Source organism: Fusarium graminearum, chromosome 1 (assembly GCF_000240135.3).
Source record: "Fusarium graminearum PH-1 chromosome 1, whole genome shotgun sequence".
In the NCBI taxonomy this organism is placed as follows: domain Eukaryota; kingdom Fungi; phylum Ascomycota; class Sordariomycetes; order Hypocreales; family Nectriaceae; genus Fusarium; species Fusarium graminearum.
In genome coordinates, this window is record NC_026474.1 from 11225956 (window position 1) to 11245028 (window position 19073).

The window sequence follows — 19073 nt, forward strand, 5'->3', positions numbered from 1 at the left end:
CTTCTGTTATTCATTGCGTCGAAAGCTATCTGAGTTTCTGGGTTCAGCGAGAGCTTTTATAAATTTCGCGAGGACTCTTTATGGGCTGGCAAGAACGACAGCTGAGCGTCGTGAGCACAAGGGTTGATCTCCTGTTGGGTCTGAAGGAGTCTAGATCGTATCCATAAATGATACGAGTGTGTTGGTTCCAGGATGATTCGGAGATTCAGTTCGCTTTCGCATGCGCTATTGATAGTACAGGTAAGATGCTGCTGGAGACTTTGTCAATATACAGCGCTTATACTATGAATATGTAGACAAATAGGCTATAATCCGCAGACAATTGAGAGATAGATGATATAAACATGAGGGAAGTGAGGCCGAATGAGACAGAGTAAGTAGTAAAGAGAGGTTAGAACCGGAGGAATGTTTTTCAAACACGTGGTACCTTTATGAGTGAATATCTACAGACAGATTCTGCCTTGAGGACTTTTCGGCTACTCGGCATGTCAAAAGTCGCAGTTATCCCTGTCAGTGCGTGATGTTCTTCAACCAACTGCAGCGTTCTAGTACCAATACGTTATAGCTCACGGAGTGAGCCGAATCTAGACTGTGACAACAGACAATTACTGCCTGTGCCCATATAGGTAGTCAGTCCGTTTCTGCCATATTGTTAGTGGTAAGCTCAAACTCACCATCATAGCGTTGACTATTGCAGATAATGCCATTGCCTCTACACGCACTATAGCATGCTTAATTAGTAATTGCGTCTATACTCTTAATTTCAACGTAAATTAACTACTTCTTGGACCTAGGAGCATAGAAAAATGGCTCATATTTAGAATGTTAGCGACAACTTTCATCTTGTCCAGTCCTAAGCAAGAAAGGTCTTTGCAAAGGTAGAAGAAATAAGCCGCAAAGGTCAATTTTCACTAAGAATGGTACTGGGACTATTTTATGCCTGTAAGCACTAGTTCATGTACGTACTTCTAGCACGGCGGTATCCCAACCAATTGCAGAATTTCCGTTGCTGAGAGATCCCCTACCAATACGAAGGTAATCTTCTCATCTCATTGTCTGAACCTCGGTTCTTTTCCTAAATCTACATATCAAAGGACAGCATGCTAACGCAGACACGGCTTAACGTCTCGCCCTCGGGTCAACTCATCTTCTACCGACCCAATCCCCTACCAAAATATCCTCTCTTGGACCGCCCCATCCCATGGCCCAAGCTCTGCTGCCATAATGACACGTCGATCCTCAAAGCTCCAGAGCTAAACGCCAATGTCCCTCTTCTTCAGCTCCCAGATGAGCTTCTGCAATCAATCCTCCGCTCTGTTGTTCAGAAGCCCTTGGAGTTTGCACTGGGATATGATGCGTATTGGGATGTCTACTGGGACTCGATCACAGAAGATGATGTACCCAACTGGGGACCGGAAAAGGGTTGGGCTCGGTACGCAGCTGCGTATAACCTCATTTGGACATGCAAGAGATTTCATTTGCTGGCCCTCCCTTTACTTTATGAAGTTGTATCACTTGATGTTTCCATCCATTGGATTGATTGTCCACCACAGGAAAATCTCTTTCGCCAAGAGATCCTACGACGTCCATTGCTGCAGAATTACATAAAGCACCTAGCAATAGGTGGACAGTTGCCAAACAGTGAGATTATCAATATAGCATGCGCACTTCCACAGATTGAGAAATTATCGCTAGAAGGGTCACGAGAAGAGGAAGAGTCTGACATTTCACTTGCCAAACCAACCAAGGAAAGTAATCCAATCTTTACAAAAACGATCGTTTGACTAATAAGTAAAACAGAACCAATCAAGACAAGCAAGCTTTACCAAATTACAGTTTTACAACTTACATGCACGGCCAGAATCTGTAAAAGTGTTCCTCGAATGGCCGAAGGAACTCCATGAGTTTACCATAACGTTGGCAGGAAACACGGAGTATCACGAACCGAACCCTGCATTTCGCTGGAACCACAATCGTCTTGCCGATGTTCTATCATCCCAGAAGGATTACCTTCGAGTCCTTGATGTCGGCTGGCTAGGCCACGATCGCGACCAAAATGGCTTCCCAGTCTCTACTTTTCAGAATCTACACACCATGGCTTTATGCATAGCATATAAAAAGCCTAGTGAAGAAAGCTGCCAAAATTGGCTGACTCCCTCTTTGCATACACTTATTCTCGATCTACATGACAGTGGCCAATGCGGCCCCTCTTCCTTTCGCTGTATGGACAAAGGTAATGCTCAACGCATCAGTGAGTGGGTGGGAATGGCGAGAAGATGGGCAGACGGAAATGGTAACGTAGGATTGAGAGACGTGTGTATACGGGCGTATAGTAGAGGAGACGATGCTTGGAGGGAGGAGGATGAAGTAAGTTGTATGCACGGGAGATATGCTGAAGAGATGAAGGACAATCTTCGGCAGTGCTTGAGAGATATCAATGAGCAAGGGTTTGAATCATTCTGGGTTGGGTATAGTGGGAGGAAGTATACTCATGAGATGATGACGGCAATGTGCAAGTGCAAGAAAAAGTGTAAAGGCAGGACTTGAATACTATTATAGAAACAGAGTAAGGTAGCCGTGAGAGGATAACAACTTCAAGACTCTCCAAAGATGCATACCCCGGACTAGAACCCGGAACCGATTGACGCTTAACCGGGCACGAGACTGGCAATGATGACATTATTTTCTTAGCTGGAGAAAACAGCCAGTCGGAGCTAGACTTGTATCACGATTCAGGGTAAACTAGTCTTTTCTTGTACCTCCAGAAACGATAGAATAGTCATTAAATGAGCTGGTCACAGTTGTTGTCTCCTCGTTTACATAATATCCCAGCCTGATTGATTTGTAAGTAAGAACACACCGTCAGCAACGGAACTTAACTATTGTGACCCGTCACTAGTAGAAAACTAAACGATCGACAATAGCGGGCTCATCCGTATCGCCAAGCCGGGCCTATCGAACGGGTTCCTAGTTGACTATGCATATTTACACAGCATATATGACGTTTTGTGTCTCTGAAACCCGGCCCGTGCGAAGTCCCCGATGACAGAAAGCCGATCTGTAGATCCCGCTGACAAACTGCTAGGCAGTTTATGATCCTCAACAACAAACGTTCTGCCCTGTACGGATAGACGGCTTCAATCTGAGCCAATGCCGGCATAAACTATGATAGTCACGGTGCAGTCCCCGATGACAGCTGAAGGATGAGGTAACACAGAACCCTGGTTATAACCCCAGTCGAACCCCAGTCAAATCCCGGTCAAGCCGGGGTTTTGCCTATCCCGTGCGAGTCGAAACACCAGAATTTATTACGTTGGATATTGTACTGTATAGATTTTGACTTCTCATGTCACAGAAATAATGCGTGAAGGTAAGTATACATGACGGTACAAGGTTAAACATTTCACGATGTAACTTCCGGCCGCTTCCGTTTCTGAATAATGTTCATTGTGCAATGTTGCAGTTCCAAGAATAAGGCAGCTTGAGATTTTGAGGATAAAAGGCAGCAGATTCCCGCTATTCTTGCAGTTTATCTATCACAGGCATCACATTCGAGACTCAGCTTCCTTTCACACTATCAACAATCTACAAACTCTCATTCCAACAACATGATGTTCAAAAGCACCCTTTTGGCCCTTGCTGCCACTATTGGCTTGTCAGACGCTCTAGGCATCAACTGTCGAGGCAGCGGCCTTTGCTCTGGCAACAAAGGTGCTCTAAGTCAACTCATTGCTCAGGTCAGGGCCATAGATCCTAGCAAGAGGTTTGGCAACGGAGAGCATGTCACCTGCGTTGACATTGACAATATCGGCAACCACCCAGCTATCTGCGCCTTTTATCAGGGCATTGGAGACCGCACCTTCTCGCTTTCTGAGACCCAGACGTTTCTCCAGCAAATCGTCGATCATGGCTGCAAGCTTTGCGGAAGCGTCCCGACTGACCCGGGCAACAATGTTGCCAACGGCCAGCTGACCGTCAACGTCGTTATCAACCCTACCAAGCGCGATGCACCCCAAAGTCCGGCAGTCTATGAGAAGCGTGATGCACCTCAAAGCCCGACGGTTCATGAGAAGCGCGGCGACAACCTCCTTGTCAGGCGCCTGGGTATCAACTGCCGTGGTAGCTCCACCTGCGGAGTTGGCGGTATTGGACACACACCCAACGGAGACCTCAAGGATGTTCGCGACGCTGTTGCCGCGGGCGAGGAGGGCAACTTTGGCAACGGTGATCATATCGCCTGTATTCCCTTTGTTGTTGGACAACTGTGCGCTTTCTACCAGGGTATTGGCAGTCGAACATTTACCAAGGAGCAATCTGTCACGTTTCTCGATCAGCTTAGACAGCATGGATGTTCCAAGTGTGGTAGTATTCCTGTTGATCCTGGCAATGATGTTAAGAACGGACAGCTCACTGTCAACTATGTGTCAAGTTAGACAAGGCTTTGGATGCCGAAAACTGCTCCGGATTGCCTGATTTTGACAATCTCACAGCTCTGGTAAAAGCCAGTGCTGAAATATTCAGAAAATCTGTTTGAGAACACCATGGCGCAGAAAGTAACCCATGGAGTGAAGGGAGAAGATGAGGTGTGGGAGACGTCGGCAGACAGGCACCGAAAACCCTGCGGTAAGGTGGGTTAGACAATAACCAAGATACTTAGACAATACACCTAATTACTGCACTGCAATTCTCAAGTTAATCCGATAATAACATCTGGTTGACTGTGTAGAATTTTTTTAACCAACATAACAATGAACAAGGAGAGTGTATAAGGTAATGCCATCGTCTATAATCTAAAACTAAAACACAATTGCTTTACTAGAACTAAGCTTCTACTTAAGAGCAATGCAAATGTGTATTTGACACCGACAGAGGTCGCCTTATATAAGCGCTTAATCGTCTTACAGACGTGATACAGTACGTAAAGGAGTATTATTTATGATTATCGAATCTTGTGCAAACTAACTAACCTGTAACAGGATGTTTCCACTGCTGCCAGCCAATCCACGCCTGAAATATCGATATAGCTAAGGCCAATACACCTAGTAAAATTGCAATAGCAACGCCTGCCAGTGTAACCATCATAACATAACGTCCACCACTTTTTCTTTCCAGCCACTTCTCCAAATATCCTCGAGGAGTCGGGCTATCAAGCTCCTCATACAGTTCCACTAATCTCTGCTCAAGAAAGCGATATCCAGATAAGGTCTCTCCTGTCTGATATATCGAAGGCTCATATCTGAGACAATCTGCATCTAAATTATGTTTCGATATGAGCGAGCGAAGCAAGATAGTGGCGTCTGTTTTCGATGGAAAAAGAGTCTTTTGAATCGAGTTGAGGGTTTCTATGGCTAGCCTTCGAGATATATAACTCCTTTTGAGGACCATGTTAGCCAAAATTCAAGATGAAGTTTCATTATGGATGATTAGCCACTGACTTGGTATCTCCTTTGCTTGCGATAAGAACCTCTTTTAAAAATGATGTATGGTGGAATATTTCCACCGTTCCGTCCTTCTGGTTCAGCTTGAGATGATTCGACAGCTCGTTAGTTGGAACGAGGCTTAGTCTAGCCACCTTGGAGAGTCTTCGTGCAGTAACTCTGTCGTTTATTTGATGGAACGTGGCAGCGCTCTCTTCCACTCCGGAGTAGTCATTAGTAGGGAAAACGTTGGAGATAAACTGAGGCCATGTCATGTCTTGTGCCCATTGAGCCGGTTGTAACCCTGCTTCAAGCGTGTTTGCTGATCCAGCTTCGAGTGAACATGTTATCATTGTCATGACTCTCAGTGCGAGATCCAAAGCTCTGTTTTGGTCCGCGGGCATAGGTATCTGATCATCGCTATGATTTGAGAAACAGATAACTGTTAGCTCGGACCTCGTTTTATCTGGGTTGTCCTTGAGTTGGCGAATGATGGCCATTAAATCTGTATGACTTTGTAATGCTGGAGGGACCCCGACAACCATGTCGGGAACATACTCGGCTGTGACTTTCCGATAGTAGTCAAAGAATAACTTTAATCTACTCCAGCGTACTGCAGGACATGTTTGGGGAGAGCATGGTTGTTGTCCTGGCCTGACCTTGCAGTTTTCGCACAGTTCCCAATTCCACAGCACGACAACAAGATTTTGGAGATTCTGGTCGGTGACATGTTTCAGAGGATAAGGCGATGAAAGTTCAAACATGGGTGAGGTTGCAGGTAGTCTAAACATCTTGACGGTGTAGACGGAGATTAGGAACCTGGGTGGTAAATACCATCTCGGTAGATATAGGTATATCAAAGTTAAAAGCCTAGTGCGTCAGTATGCAATACACGGGGCTCTATTGAATGTGGCTTGAAAGATTACAAACGTCGGTATTGGTTGTCAGCACTTGTCGAGTCTGCCTCGTCACGCTATGCAGCGGCTATTTTCAGCTCCTCATCCCATCTTACGTAGTGGTTCTAATCTCCATTATCATTCACTATATCGTCAACGTCGTTTTGATTTATTGAACTAAATATTCAAATGGAAAATCGTCGTTCAGATTCTTGTTGTACAAATGAGAATATCCTTACCGACCGTGATTCAGGATACGGTGGATCAAGAAATCCGAGCCATGGATCCAACGACGATCGCCAATCTGGTGATGGTGATCAATTGACCACCTCTCATTCAGCTACTCGCTCACGTCCGACCCCCAAGACTAGCCCTCCCAACGATCCTGTAACACGACAGGTCCCAGTGCGACCTATCGCAAAACCTATAGACGAACAAACTGCAAGGCGCGCCAGTGATGTGATCGAACAACTAAGCGGCATTTTGGCAGAATTTATGCTCAAGTCAAAAAAGCGAAAATACTTGTCAAGATCAAAGCGACAACTGCCTGCTATGTCGATACGACCTGTCATGCTTGGAACCTCGATTGATGATGCCAAAGTCGCCCTTGTCATCTTCTGCTCAGATGAAGACGGTGCACATGACACGATTCGGAAGTTGTTGCGCAAGCCGTATGTGAAAGACCTCTATGAGCCTAAAGACGATTCCGTGTGCTCATTTGATGTGCATATCTTTGGTGCATCACCAAGCACGCGAGGCAATGTTGAGGACGGCATCCGAAGCATCCGAGGAGGTGTTGAAGTTGGCATCCCAAGCACCGAATCCTTTACTTACACTCACTGTGGAATGCCGATTCTCATCACTACTCACGGGTTCAGCAAAGAGATCGCCATGGCAACGATGGGTGGTCTCCTGCAATGCAATACATCACGGTGGGTTGACAGCTCATATCAAGTTTATGGCTTAACTGTTGCCCACGCAATGTACCCTGAGACAAGAACCGACGGCGTTGATGACGAAGACTATGAGTTTGATTTGTCAGATGACGATAGCGATGAATACGACGATGACAGTCCGTTAAACACATCTTCTGAAAGCGATGATTCATGTCCAACTCCACCTGTTCAAGTTGACTGGGGCGTATCGTTTGAAGCGGACCAAAAACAAAAAGCGAGGCCAGCTACTCCACATACATATCGACCAGGTTCCATATTTGCGCAACCTATAGTATACTCATCTCTCGATAACGACTCGGGTTTCCGAGACTGGGCGTTGTTCAAGTTTCCGGCATGGGAGATCCCATTGAAGCCTAACATGCTAGTGACTGAGGGAAAGCCCCCATCTCTGCTCAAGATGCGCAACTTTTTACTTGATTATCCGACCAGTCGACCAGTATACATCATTGCAGGAGTATCTGGAATAAAGGAAGCAACAGTCTCGGTTGGTTTAAGTCAAGTACTTCTCCAGCCTGGGACCAAGTTTGTAAGAGCATATACGGTAGAGCATAGCCAAGGCGCAGGCATGTATAAAAAAACAAATCAGGAACAGAAACTAATAGAATTACAGACATTGTACCAGGGGATTCCGGATCCTGGGTAGTTGACGTGTCGACGTTGGAAGTTTACGGCCATCTAGTTGCGACAGACATGCTTTCAAGTAGTTATGTCGTTCCTTTAATCGACATAGTTGAGGAAATCAATCATCAAGCAAAGCAGTTGTTTATCGACTTTCCGTCTCTTCAACCACTCGATGGTCAAAGGAAAGGGAAGCAAGTTATCCGAAACATAGATGATGTGGATGGACTTTTCGCTGGTCTTTCGATTTGGTAAATCGTCACCGGATGACAAATGCCTGCATTCCAGGTTGTAGGTCTTGGTTGCCATATAACGAATATATTGTATGAAAAGACTACTCCTGTTGACTTTCCATTGGGTCTTGGCAGCTTCAGAGATACCCGACCATTTAGCACTTGTCGTTCCGTACAATGACGTTCCATTTACTGCTGTGAAACACTTGTCCGGATACAAAACTTCTATAGCCACCGTTTTGCCAGCCCCATCGTGTGCACTTGTCATTGATATACTCAGCGCCGTCTGCAATGCTTCCAAATCCGTTCAAGGTCTTTGAGCTGGCATTCTTTTATTTGGATGACCCATCAGTTCAATTTGGCCGCAATATCTGAAAGGGTGTGACTTACATCATTACACCACCAGATAGCGGCGTTGAATGAGCAGCTCACCCGACCGCAATTTCCTGATCCAGGGCCGTTTGTTGGTTTTCCCTTGGTACGGCGAAGATAAGAAATGCCTTGATTGACGAAGGTGGTACGACACTTTGGCCATCGGCCGCCGCAGTGGTACTCAGCGTCGCTAAAGTCAGTTCTAGCAAAGAGCTCGAAGCCACAGTCTCGTTCCGTTAGCTCGCTGTCTCACGAATGAGGATCGCTACATCTCACAAGACTATGGCCGGATGTAGAAACAGCCATCACATTAGAGGCATTAGGCTAAAAATCTGGCTTGATGCCAGCATTGTGTTGGCTCCTGGTGAATACTCAGCACCTAGATACAGGGGGCAAACAATAGTGCCATAACGTGATGGACCAACAAAAGCCTCACCGTTAAGCAGAAACGATGCGTTTTACTAAAAACAAAGGTAACAAAAAGTTGCAACTAGATACTTGGGGATATCTAGGCATGGTGTTGGTCCAGTGTGGCAGAGCAATTGGATGCTTGGTTATGGCACAGCCCGAGAGTCTACGAAGTCTAGACCCAGTAGCCGAGGCAGGGGGGATGTACCTTCACGGCATAACCAACTGGGAAAGTCGTATGACTGTGACTAAACCCATCCGCTGACGTCGGTTTTCACCCACGTGAACGGTCAATTGCGGATTTGTTTCTGCCTGTAAGTTGACTCACTTGTCTCGCTGAAACAAAGGACACAGCTATAACTTCCCTCTTACACAACCGCAGTCTATTAGCATCCCATCAGTGGAATAAACATCAAACACAAACCAGGGCTACTAAGTTTTTATCACATCAAGTCCACAATCATGACCATCTTCGACACCATTCTTTCTATACTACCAAACGTCCCCTTCTTGCCTCCAGCAGCGCCGACTGACAACAAAAAAGCGACAAAGCAGAAGCCTAGTCCATCAGGCCGTTTTCTTGGCAAACCACCTCAGCAAGTTGAGGCTAGCATGAAGCCCGATCCAGAAACGAAAGATGCAGAGAAATAAACGGTTTCATCGTTTGTTCTCTAACACGGTATTCCTGTTCAGCTTTAGTAAACATGCAGCTTTATTTTTAGTTGATAAATAATAACTCATGACAGGCCAAGCATAATTATATAATAGCAACTACAGTCAACCTTTTGTTATACTATGGTTAGGATCATCAATTTTCTTCACCAAGAAGGTTGACCCGCCAAAACATACAATAGGAATGGGTGGACTAACAAACAGATGAGACACCGTCAGAAGATAGCGGTTGTACAATGGAATATTCAGTAGGCAATTGCAAGATAAACCTTCATGACGATTGCAAAAGACCTTTGTCGTGATACAAGTCTACACTATTAGAAAGGGTTTCAATTACTAAAATAAGAAACTAAAAGGTACTAGCAGAATGATATGTACATGCTCTGGTTGCTAGCTAGTCAGAGTGCTAACATACTCAAGTTCAGCATCGTCCCTTGTCACCCATGTGACGGCCAATCTCTGCATTGCCACAGAAATCGAGACCAGGGGAATAGTTCATGTAACCACAGTCAACGGCAGAAAAGCCAATGGAAGACGGGGAAAATGTTCCTGGAACATACCAGCCACATCTATCAGTGATGCGACCGAGATAATCGGCGTACTGGCTGGAAAAGAGAGGAAATGTGCCTTGTGCACAGCAGAATGCAACCTGTTGGTGTATAAATAGTTAGAAAAGACACAAAACAGCCTGATTAAGTAAAGAGAGTGGTAATAACTCACAACATCGCCATAGATGGAATACCAGGCTTGAGTAACCTCACCGACACCGCCATCAGATCTGTCAAACTGTGCCTTGAGCATGTCGACAGCGGTATCACAGTTTCCATGGTTCATGGAAAGACTATGAAACAAATGATTAGTAATGCATCTAACAGCAACTAGGTTGTCAATATCTGTACATACCCACATCCACACCACATGTCTGGCTGGTCTCGGTCCCATCCACCCTCCTCCTTCGTTTGGCGAGACTTGAGAAGATTCGTAGTCTTCCTTGGAGTCACAGTAGTTTTATAGTCAACTGTGACTCCTTCTGAGACTTCAAGGCCTTCAGAGTTGACATGAGCGCGGTATACACCGTTCGGTAAGTTGTCTGGGAGCGTGAAGGCTGCACAAGCAACTGACTGCAGAACGACGAGGGGAGTTGTGAACTTCATTATGAAATATGACTTAGTTACTTGTTGTAAGAATGAGAGATTGGAACTGATGAGTGAGAATAATAACACTCAATGAGTGAGGAATCGAAGTCTTTTATACTTCTTTTCGTCGTATTTGGACATGACTATGGTTTAGACTCAAATATTCAGCTGCCAAGACGAGGTTAGAGCTGAATCCTTCTCACATAGTTCATTTCTTCTTGCATAGTTAGTAGATCAAAAGATCTCAGTAGCTTCAAATAATTGTTGTTTTCTCCCTCCGTGTCCGGTGCCGAGTTAACCGACCCATGTTAATACCCTCATCTAATGGATACGACAGGCGCGCTTTTTCGCAAACGGCTCTTGTAAAAATATAGTCTTACTTAATTGAGCTTTCTCGAGCGCCAAGATAAGATAATGGAAATTAATGTTCCATCGTCCATTAAACGGCAAATGCTATCCTGAAGGAATACTAAGCGCCGGTCTAGAGCCAGCAGCTTCACATTGTGAGAATCAAGATCTCACACCGCCTGCACTAGCTCAGATAGCTCCGTGATAATTTATGACTTTCAAAAAAAAGTATCTGTAGCTTTAAACACACAACTGGTTGTGGTTAGTATTTTTCGTATGCTGTATTCACTTATGAAAAATAATAGCTTGGTGGGACTCCTTAGTGTATCAGAAATATTCGCTAATGGAGCCATAAGAGACGAAATTATTAGTTCGGCTCCATGCCACTTAGACTATACTGTTTAGGTTATTTATTTTTGTTCGCTAAGACTTTGGAGGTTAAGATTTCTGCTGTCTTACTAGCAGCTCTGCTTAATTATCAAGCTTAAATCAGACCCATAGCTACCCTAGACTATTCTTCAAGTCTTTCTAGATGTTGACATCGAAGAGTGACAATGTTGAGACCAACTAGTCCGCTCATTTCATGTATCTGTGCCACTGCCTCATTGTAAGTAGCTGTCTGGTGAAAATCCGCCTGTGCAGACTCGTTGGCCCAGCCAACAAATCCCATGAGTGCCGCTCCTGGTTGCCCATCCACAGCTTTCTTGCCCTTGACTGGGAAGTCATTCTCAATGCCCCAACCATGAGCGATTTTTTCAACGTCAGAGTAGGTGCCGAAGCTCTTGGCAAGAACATCCTGAAGTTTTGCGGCTGCCTTATCCTTTTCGGTATGGGGAAAGTCCTTGGGGAAGTAGGCTACCACGATATCCGTTATAGGGGACTGAAATACATCAGACGACGGAAACATAGTAACATGTTTCGTCATTTCTCCATAGGTACAGATCTTTGGAATGTCCTTGACTGCGTCTGCTCCATGCCTGGGAACTGTTAGTACAACATTACTACCTCGATTGGTAGATGCAAGTTGACTTACTCTTTGGCGAATTTCTCATGTTGCTCAACTGTGTCCCAGTCGAAAAAGCCCCAAATTCTCAATGGGTCATCTTTCTCTAAGCCCCAATAAACCCTGGATGGGCCACCAGGCTTTGTTACCACGGTTGACCAAGCCTCATACAAGATCTTTCCCTCAGGTGTGGTCGGATCCATAATTTTGATGCCGGGCTTGACCCCCATGACACCAACCTCTTGGATAACCATCGCTGCTTTGGATGCGATTTGATGCTGTTAACTCAGTTGTTGTTTGTTTTCACTCGCCTTTTCATGTCGGCTCAGAGGTCCAGGAGTGGGAATATGCATCCATATATATACTTGAACCCTCACTAATATCGGAACTTCGGACTAAGAATTTAATGGTTGCCTGAGTGCGCAAAGGTTTGTTGCGTCATTTAGACCAGGCAACACTTTAACAAACATGTCCACACTACGAACCATGTTCAAACGATTCAACCACATGCCATGATGATTTCCCGATTGCGTATATCTTGCGCGTCTCTATATGCCCAGTTCCGCCTGTATTGTGTTAATGGAAGACCTAAGTTGAAGAAGAATCTCAGGAACTAGTCTGCCTAATGGCAGAGGTAGTTAGGTACCAGGCATCAACTTAATTAATAATACACTGAACTAGCCGTTGGTCTTTATTTCCCCTCTTAAAACTTCTAAATCTCACATTTAGAATGACTTAACATACAGGATAATGACTATTTGTATCGTCGCCCCAAATCCAGTCCGGGATCCTCTGCTCAAAGGTGAGTTGCTTAGTCACGCTAAACACGCATACCTGCTGTCAGGTTATTCTTAACTGCATCTTGGACTACATCAGCACCTGTCTTTATGGCTTGGGCAGTGCTAGCCGTAGGCATAGGAACTCCGATCCTGGGCAACATGTCTGTCTGCTCCACGACCGCTTCAATGCGGTCCCGAAGGCCCTCCGAGATTTCCTGTTGCTTCTATTACGAGAAGAATTCAATGTCAGTACTATTGATCATGGTACAAGGTATTATTTATAAAGATAAATAGGGACTTACCCGGTCAATAAGCTCATTTATAGCCTTGTGCACAGAATCCGTGAAATGATTGACCTGCTCGCGCTTGGGACCTCCCTCTTCAGCATACCTGGCCATGTGGCTTAGGTCCATTAAAAGATCAAAGCCCGGGGAGACGTATTGGATGTGAATAGTGGTATACATCTGGCATGTCATCTGCAAAAGATCAAAATACGCCTTGAACTGCATGACTGAGACATAGATGGTCTCACTATCGAGATCACTCGGTGGCAGCAAACCCCTTCCAGAACGAGTAAAGTCACTGTCAATCTTCGTCTCGGCGATGGCGTTGACGAAAGTAGAAAGAGCTTTGAAGAAGGCAGTGATCTTGTTGATCTGGACCTTGAGCTCGACTAGAATGGCGATGCTTTCAACCAAGATCTCCTGGACGCGCTCAAGGGGTGCGCTAGAAATCTGAATACCTTTGAGCTTATTCTGGATGTCGCCCAACCTCTGCTGAACTTTCGTAGCAGCTTCGGTAGCCTTGGTGTAATTGGCCTGGGTGGTCTCAAGAGCCCTTTGATTGAGAAACAATTTCTCAGTAGCAGTGCTCACGGCGGCAGCGACTGCACTGTTGTCTCTCCTCTCCATAGAGATGTTCTTCATCTTGGGTGCGTTGGATGAGGAACCAGGGAATGACTTTGCTGTAGCATCAAGTTTGGTGACAGTGAGCTTCGCCTGGGTAATAGCATCTTGCCACTTCTTGATAGAAGCTTGGTCTGACTTGGCCAAGCTAAGCTTCTGCTCATCGGCAACAGCCTTCTTCATCTCCTCCACGATAGCAACAGTAGCTTCAAAAGCAGTAGCAAGTTCCATGCTGGGTGCACTGGTACCTAGCTTCGCAGACTCCCGTTGCACCTGAAGGTTTCTGAGGAGCCAAGTAAGGCCCTGGTCGTTGAGCTTTGACCAGTCGGGGGTATTTCCCTGCCCGGAAGTAAGGTAAGCCAAGAGCATAGTCATGAAGGGTGCAAGAAGAGAGGCGGCCAGGTATGCAGGGTCAGTCTGAGGAGTTGCGTCATTGAACCGAAGGGTTGTAAGACCTTGGACGGCGGACATGGAATTTGCGGCATTGATCATGGCTGGTAGTGCCTGGGCATTAAGCGCGGGCCCTGCCGAGATAATAGTGGACAAAGCTGCCAAACCACAGGGCTCCCAACCTGCGAAAAACTTTTATTAGCATTGTGTGTCATGGAAATGGGGGACTATTAGTGAACCTACCAGGGGGGACACCTTCGTTTGCGGCCTGGAATGCCCTCTCCTGCTTAGAAAACGCCTCCTTCATCGCTTCAGAAGCCTTGCTAAGCATGTTGGCATCCTTGTTTGTGTAGCTTGCCTCAATCTCAGCCTGTAACTTGGCCGTCACATTGTCATGCGAGTCAGTCGTGGCGCCACTCTGCTTCGTAATAGTAGCCTGGTGAAACTCCAAAACAGAGAGAAACCAGGAATCAAAAGCCTTCTCTGTTTCTTCAGCGTACTGGCCGCAATTATCAGACATTCTTCGCAGCTTCCTGAGCTCATTATTCACTATGCGTTCTGTCTCTGGAAGACCTTGAATGGCCCTGACAGTGCGAGTGACTGTTTCAACAAGTTCAGAAGATGTTTGAGTGATACCCGACATATTGCTTCCCGTAATGCGAAATGCCCTGTCGCCCTCGTTGGCAACATAGACCAGACAAGCCTTGAGGGTGGGGTTTCCAGCAACACTAAAGATATTAAGATTAGTGCCGGTGGCATATCTGGATACTCATGAGAGTAAACAAACCGTAGATATTTGAATCCTCCAGTCGGAACACCATCACCCAAGTTGATAGCAGAAGCTTCGGGTAAAGCCGCCGCAACGTGGCAAGCGCCCATCAGCGTGATGGCCGTTGGAGTTGCGTACAAAAGTTTATTCCAGTTGTACTGGAAGAGAAGCGATTCCTTGACCTCTTGGACATATTGGGCTCCCACCTTGCCACTGTGCGTTTTCTTCAATAGGGCCTGCTGAGCAGATTCAACCTTGTCAAGATGATCAACAGACATTGTGGTGATTTGGTGACGAAAGATATAACTATGATTTGCGTTGTAATCCACAATGGTAGGTAGTAATGCGTATTAAAAGGCTTCTTGACAGCTAACATGATAGGAGATGGTGTCCTCTTTATACAAGAACTCCAGTCACTCCAATATTTTCTGCGTTTGAGACATTGTTCAACTATACCTCCCATCTCAGCTACGTGTGTGGTTCAAGAAGACTACCAAGGCACCACATAAAGTCCAGAACATCGTAGCTTGTGGTCTGACCTAACTATCAGCTAACTCCTGTGTCTTGATCTGTCTTTGGTATCCTCGTGTTCAAGCAGCCACCAGTCTTAGGACGTGTATCTATTGCTCAGTAGTTCCTTTTCAGTGCCACTATAGAGGTTTATTTATGCGAACGTCTCTTTAGTCCGCCAGAGTACTTTATATGAAGGTCTCCACCAATTACATCGCTGAAAATGGTTCACGGGTGCGATAGATTGGACTCTCAGCTACGCTGTGCTGAGCCACATAAGTAAGACAGTTGACATGCACCTTTCCCAATATTCCTACCACCCACCCGTAGAAAGGTTAGCGATAGTAAAACGAATCATAGAGAAGTTATTCCGATTGGAAACACTAAAACTTGGGTGGAGAAATCCAAGGCACTATTGCAAAACAGCATAGCATTATCTTTTTTCTCTCGAATTGGATTTAATAGTTTCACACTAGACTCGTGGCGTTGAGGCTAAAGCAACATAGAGAAGGGCCTCGACTCTGCCACTGGACAACCTCACAGCAGATCATCGCCCCGCGACGGGGCCGACTTCTATCCAACTGCAATATTGATCGATGCTGAGTATCTTTAGAGTCTCTAACCGTGCGATAACAACAATTAATACTTTACATCTGGAAACCTCGGAAATCTCGGTGTTGTCTTCAAAAGCATGGAAAAGTAGACCTTTACCTGCGCGATGATAGTCCGCTCAGACAATTCAGTTAGCTTCTTCAAGTTAACTCACTTACCCCTCCGTCCGTAAAGACTAATTCTTGAGTCTTTAACTGTCTTATCGTACTTGCGTCCTATCAGATGTTCGTCAATCTTTTGAGACTTGGACTACAATCTCCGATAGCTGCTTTGAAGGATTGTGATACTAACTAACAAGCGTCGGGGATCAACACGCTCCTTCCTCTTATAGAGAAATCTGTCTTCCGTAGGATTCTGGCCCAAATAGGTAATGCGTGAATTGACAGCTTATACAAAGTTTCACATCAGGTAAGGCGTAATAAGTATTGACAGCACAATCTGTCTAGATCGGCACTTCGGCCCGCAAATCGACTGCATTGGACCATTTTTGGATAGTTCCAAATCCTTCTATGTCATGACTCTGTAAGACATCATATCGAGACTCACTACTGCGGTGCACTTTGCGTTGATTCAGCCTCAACAACATTGTGCCCCGAAGAAGCATGATCCTTCTTCCTCAAGGAAGCGTAGCTTCAAGCAGCCGCTCGGCTCAAATTACCTCATTTCCGTAATGGAAGGATCATCAATACAGAGACCTATTGTGAAAAGGCCTGATATAATAAACTCTTTGAAGTATAAATACTATCTTTGACTCCTCACAATTGAGTACTTCTCTATCACTCTACAACGCAAACAATCTACTACAAGAATTCCCCACAATTTCCTAACAACAATTATCATCATGAAGACTGCCATCTTGATCACTGCCCTTTTCAGCGTTGCAATTGCTGCTCCCGCTCCTCTTCCTGCCTCTGACGCCGCCCAAGACCTTGATACTCGCGCCAGTTGCCCTGGTACCCAAAGCTGTGTTGGCGGCTACTGCACTATCTACACCTGCGTTCCTGCCGGTACCAGCACTCAGTGCTTTACCTACAAGTACAACAAGTGCTAGAAGAAACCAGGCACACTCGTAAGATAAACTATGGCGTATTAAAAATGTACCACAACTAACACATACAGCCTATGCTTCTAGACTGGACTGGAAGGGACAACAACGTCATTGTGGCACCAATCGGCTTCAAAAGCTCCGATAGCTGACAGAAGTCTTATGCATACTTGTTGGACCATGGAAAGTTAGTTATAAATAAACCAGCCGTTGCTAAAACATTTCTGGTTCCCTTTCGTGTCATGAATGCTCTGCGACGAGTGAAAGCAAGATGAAAGATGTGTCATTCTTCGAGATTTAGTCCAAGTGCTGACCCAACCACACTTACACTGCTGAGACACGAAGCAGCAAATCTTTTATTTTTTTAATCCTTTGTCCTCTTTGTTGCCTACAGCGCTTAGAGGGCATTAGAAATATTGGCCACTGGAAGCATAAGAGACGAAAGTAGTAGGCCAGCTTATGCTACTTAGACTAAAAGCTCTTTAGGCTAATTATTTTTATAACTTTAAATTTGAGAGGTTGACATTTTTGCGATGCAGTAGAGGCGGTAAAATGTGCAAAATGTCTTATTGGAGGTATCTGAGTCTATCAGCAGGGCTAAAAATCATCAATAAAGGAGCCACCTGGAGTGAAAACTTAATATATTAAATCAAGGTCCCCCTAATAACTAACCTTCCTAACAGAAATATAATGATTATTGGCAGTTTATTTCCGTGCCGGTCAGTTGTTGATATCTTGGATAATCTTGTTGCCAAACATATTAGGATAGTTGGTCAAAATTCTTGCAATGCCCTTGACATTTAGCGAAAGATGGGATTTGGTTCATTTCTGACTCGTATAGAAACATATCCATAAACACATCCCCGCCGCCCCCCCAACAACTCCGAATTACTCAGCTTCTCTTGGCCATATTCTTAGGTAATTTACCGTTTGTTATACCCTAAAGGTCAGCGGTAGTCTTGACCGTACCGCTGACCCCTGTATCTAACAGTCGAGGGCTCAAACAGACGGTAACGGCGCAGAACATAATATTCTTTGTCTAGCCTCGAGATCGTGTCAAAGCCGGTGCCCTCTCTTCTCGCATTCACCCATCTTCTCGTCGTCGATATCGGCAGTAGAATATGGTTCGCTCATGGCTGGGTGTAGCTGTAGGGTAGATTCACGGCAAGTTGATGGCAACGGGCTTTGATTGCGACGGAGTCGAGTGATGCATTTCGGACGCTAAGATGGACGGACAATGCGCGGATGGGAATAATCTGGACTGATGAAAGAAGTAAAGTGGTCCTGGGTCGTGATAGTTGACCTTTGAAAGAGGTAAACAGCAACTGAATAGGAAGGACGACTTTCAAGTCCGGATGATAGAACCGCTCCGTTTGTGTGTGAGCTTGATTGATGGAAGTGTTACGGCGGGTTGTACCACAGAAGGCGCCGTCTTGTGGTCTCCATAATTATGACTAAGCAGCCTGTGTCATGCGCTTGTCACAGTCGGGAAAAACCATGACCAGCCATGGTTACGTTTGAGCAAGGAGTCCTCTCATTTTATTCTTTCCTGTATCCCATATACAAGCTTCTGCGCCTCTTCTCCTAGGCAGGTACGGTTGGATAGACGAAAAGGACGTGTTGCAGGCGGAAGTTGCACTCCGATTAGTCAGCCTTATTAGTGTGCCTAACACAGCATCTTCAACGTTGTGGCCACCCGTAGAAACCCAGTTCAATCAACAACCTTAACGCATGACTTTCTCTACGCTTTTCGCATCCTACAGCAAGAATCAACGCGACCTACGACAATCACGCGCCATAAGCCGGTAGTTTATACCTACCCGTCATAGTATCCAGGAGAATTCAGAGCGGCAGCGAAGGAGTCATGAACAACACAATCAGATCCCCACGAGGCTGTCCACGATATTGTCAACAAGGTATTGCAAAGCTTAAGGTATAATAATAAATAGCCTAATACTATGGTCTAAACTCGCTAACTTTATGTCTTAGACTATCCCTAAGGCA

At 45.4% G+C, this 19073-nt stretch overlaps 7 protein-coding genes across 7 annotated transcripts; 3 read left to right on the plus strand and 4 right to left on the minus strand.

Moving 5' to 3' along the window:
- Positions 1-344: 344 nt before the first annotated feature.
- Positions 345-3018, plus strand: FGSG_10550 (uncharacterized protein; the record flags this gene model as incomplete). Its single annotated transcript, XM_011321246.1, has 8 exons — positions 345-373; positions 566-573; positions 627-658; positions 1095-1432; positions 1812-2251; positions 2334-2367; positions 2833-2844; positions 2925-3018. 8 exons carry the CDS (start codon positions 345-347, stop codon positions 3016-3018), a joined length of 987 nt encoding a protein of 328 aa, XP_011319548.1.
- Positions 3019-3608: 590 nt separating this feature from the next.
- Positions 3609-4677, plus strand: FGSG_10551 (uncharacterized protein; the record flags this gene model as incomplete). The annotated part of the gene is made up of 1 exon (XM_011321247.1): positions 3609-4677. One exon carries the CDS (start codon positions 3609-3611, stop codon positions 4431-4433), a length of 825 nt encoding a protein of 274 aa, XP_011319549.1. The 3' UTR covers positions 4434-4677.
- A 113-nt stretch (positions 4678-4790) lies between these two features.
- On the minus strand, positions 4791-6208 carry FGSG_10552 (uncharacterized protein; the record flags this gene model as incomplete). The annotated part of the gene is made up of 3 exons (XM_011321248.1): positions 4791-4796; positions 4968-5007; positions 5436-6208. 3 exons carry the CDS (start codon positions 6206-6208, stop codon positions 4791-4793), a joined length of 819 nt encoding a protein of 272 aa, XP_011319550.1.
- Positions 6209-6502: 294 nt separating this feature from the next.
- On the plus strand, positions 6503-7912 carry FGSG_10553 (uncharacterized protein; the record flags this gene model as incomplete). Its single annotated transcript, XM_011321249.1, has 2 exons — positions 6503-7795; positions 7880-7912. The coding sequence occupies 2 exons, from the start codon at positions 6503-6505 to the stop codon at positions 7910-7912; spliced, it is 1326 nt and encodes a 441-aa protein (XP_011319551.1).
- A 2081-nt stretch (positions 7913-9993) lies between these two features.
- On the minus strand, positions 9994-10726 carry FGSG_10554 (uncharacterized protein; the record flags this gene model as incomplete). The annotated part of the gene is made up of 3 exons (XM_011321250.1): positions 9994-10221; positions 10293-10413; positions 10476-10726. The coding sequence occupies 3 exons, from the start codon at positions 10724-10726 to the stop codon at positions 9994-9996; spliced, it is 600 nt and encodes a 199-aa protein (XP_011319552.1).
- Positions 10727-11567: 841 nt separating this feature from the next.
- On the minus strand, positions 11568-12313 carry FGSG_10555 (uncharacterized protein; the record flags this gene model as incomplete). Its single annotated transcript, XM_011321251.1, has 2 exons — positions 11568-12033; positions 12090-12313. The coding sequence occupies 2 exons, from the start codon at positions 12311-12313 to the stop codon at positions 11568-11570; spliced, it is 690 nt and encodes a 229-aa protein (XP_011319553.1).
- Positions 12314-12879: 566 nt separating this feature from the next.
- On the minus strand, positions 12880-15180 carry FGSG_10556 (uncharacterized protein; the record flags this gene model as incomplete). The annotated part of the gene is made up of 4 exons (XM_011321252.1): positions 12880-13062; positions 13141-14315; positions 14377-14861; positions 14921-15180. 4 exons carry the CDS (start codon positions 15178-15180, stop codon positions 12880-12882), a joined length of 2103 nt encoding a protein of 700 aa, XP_011319554.1.
- Positions 15181-19073: the final 3893 nt, after the last annotated feature.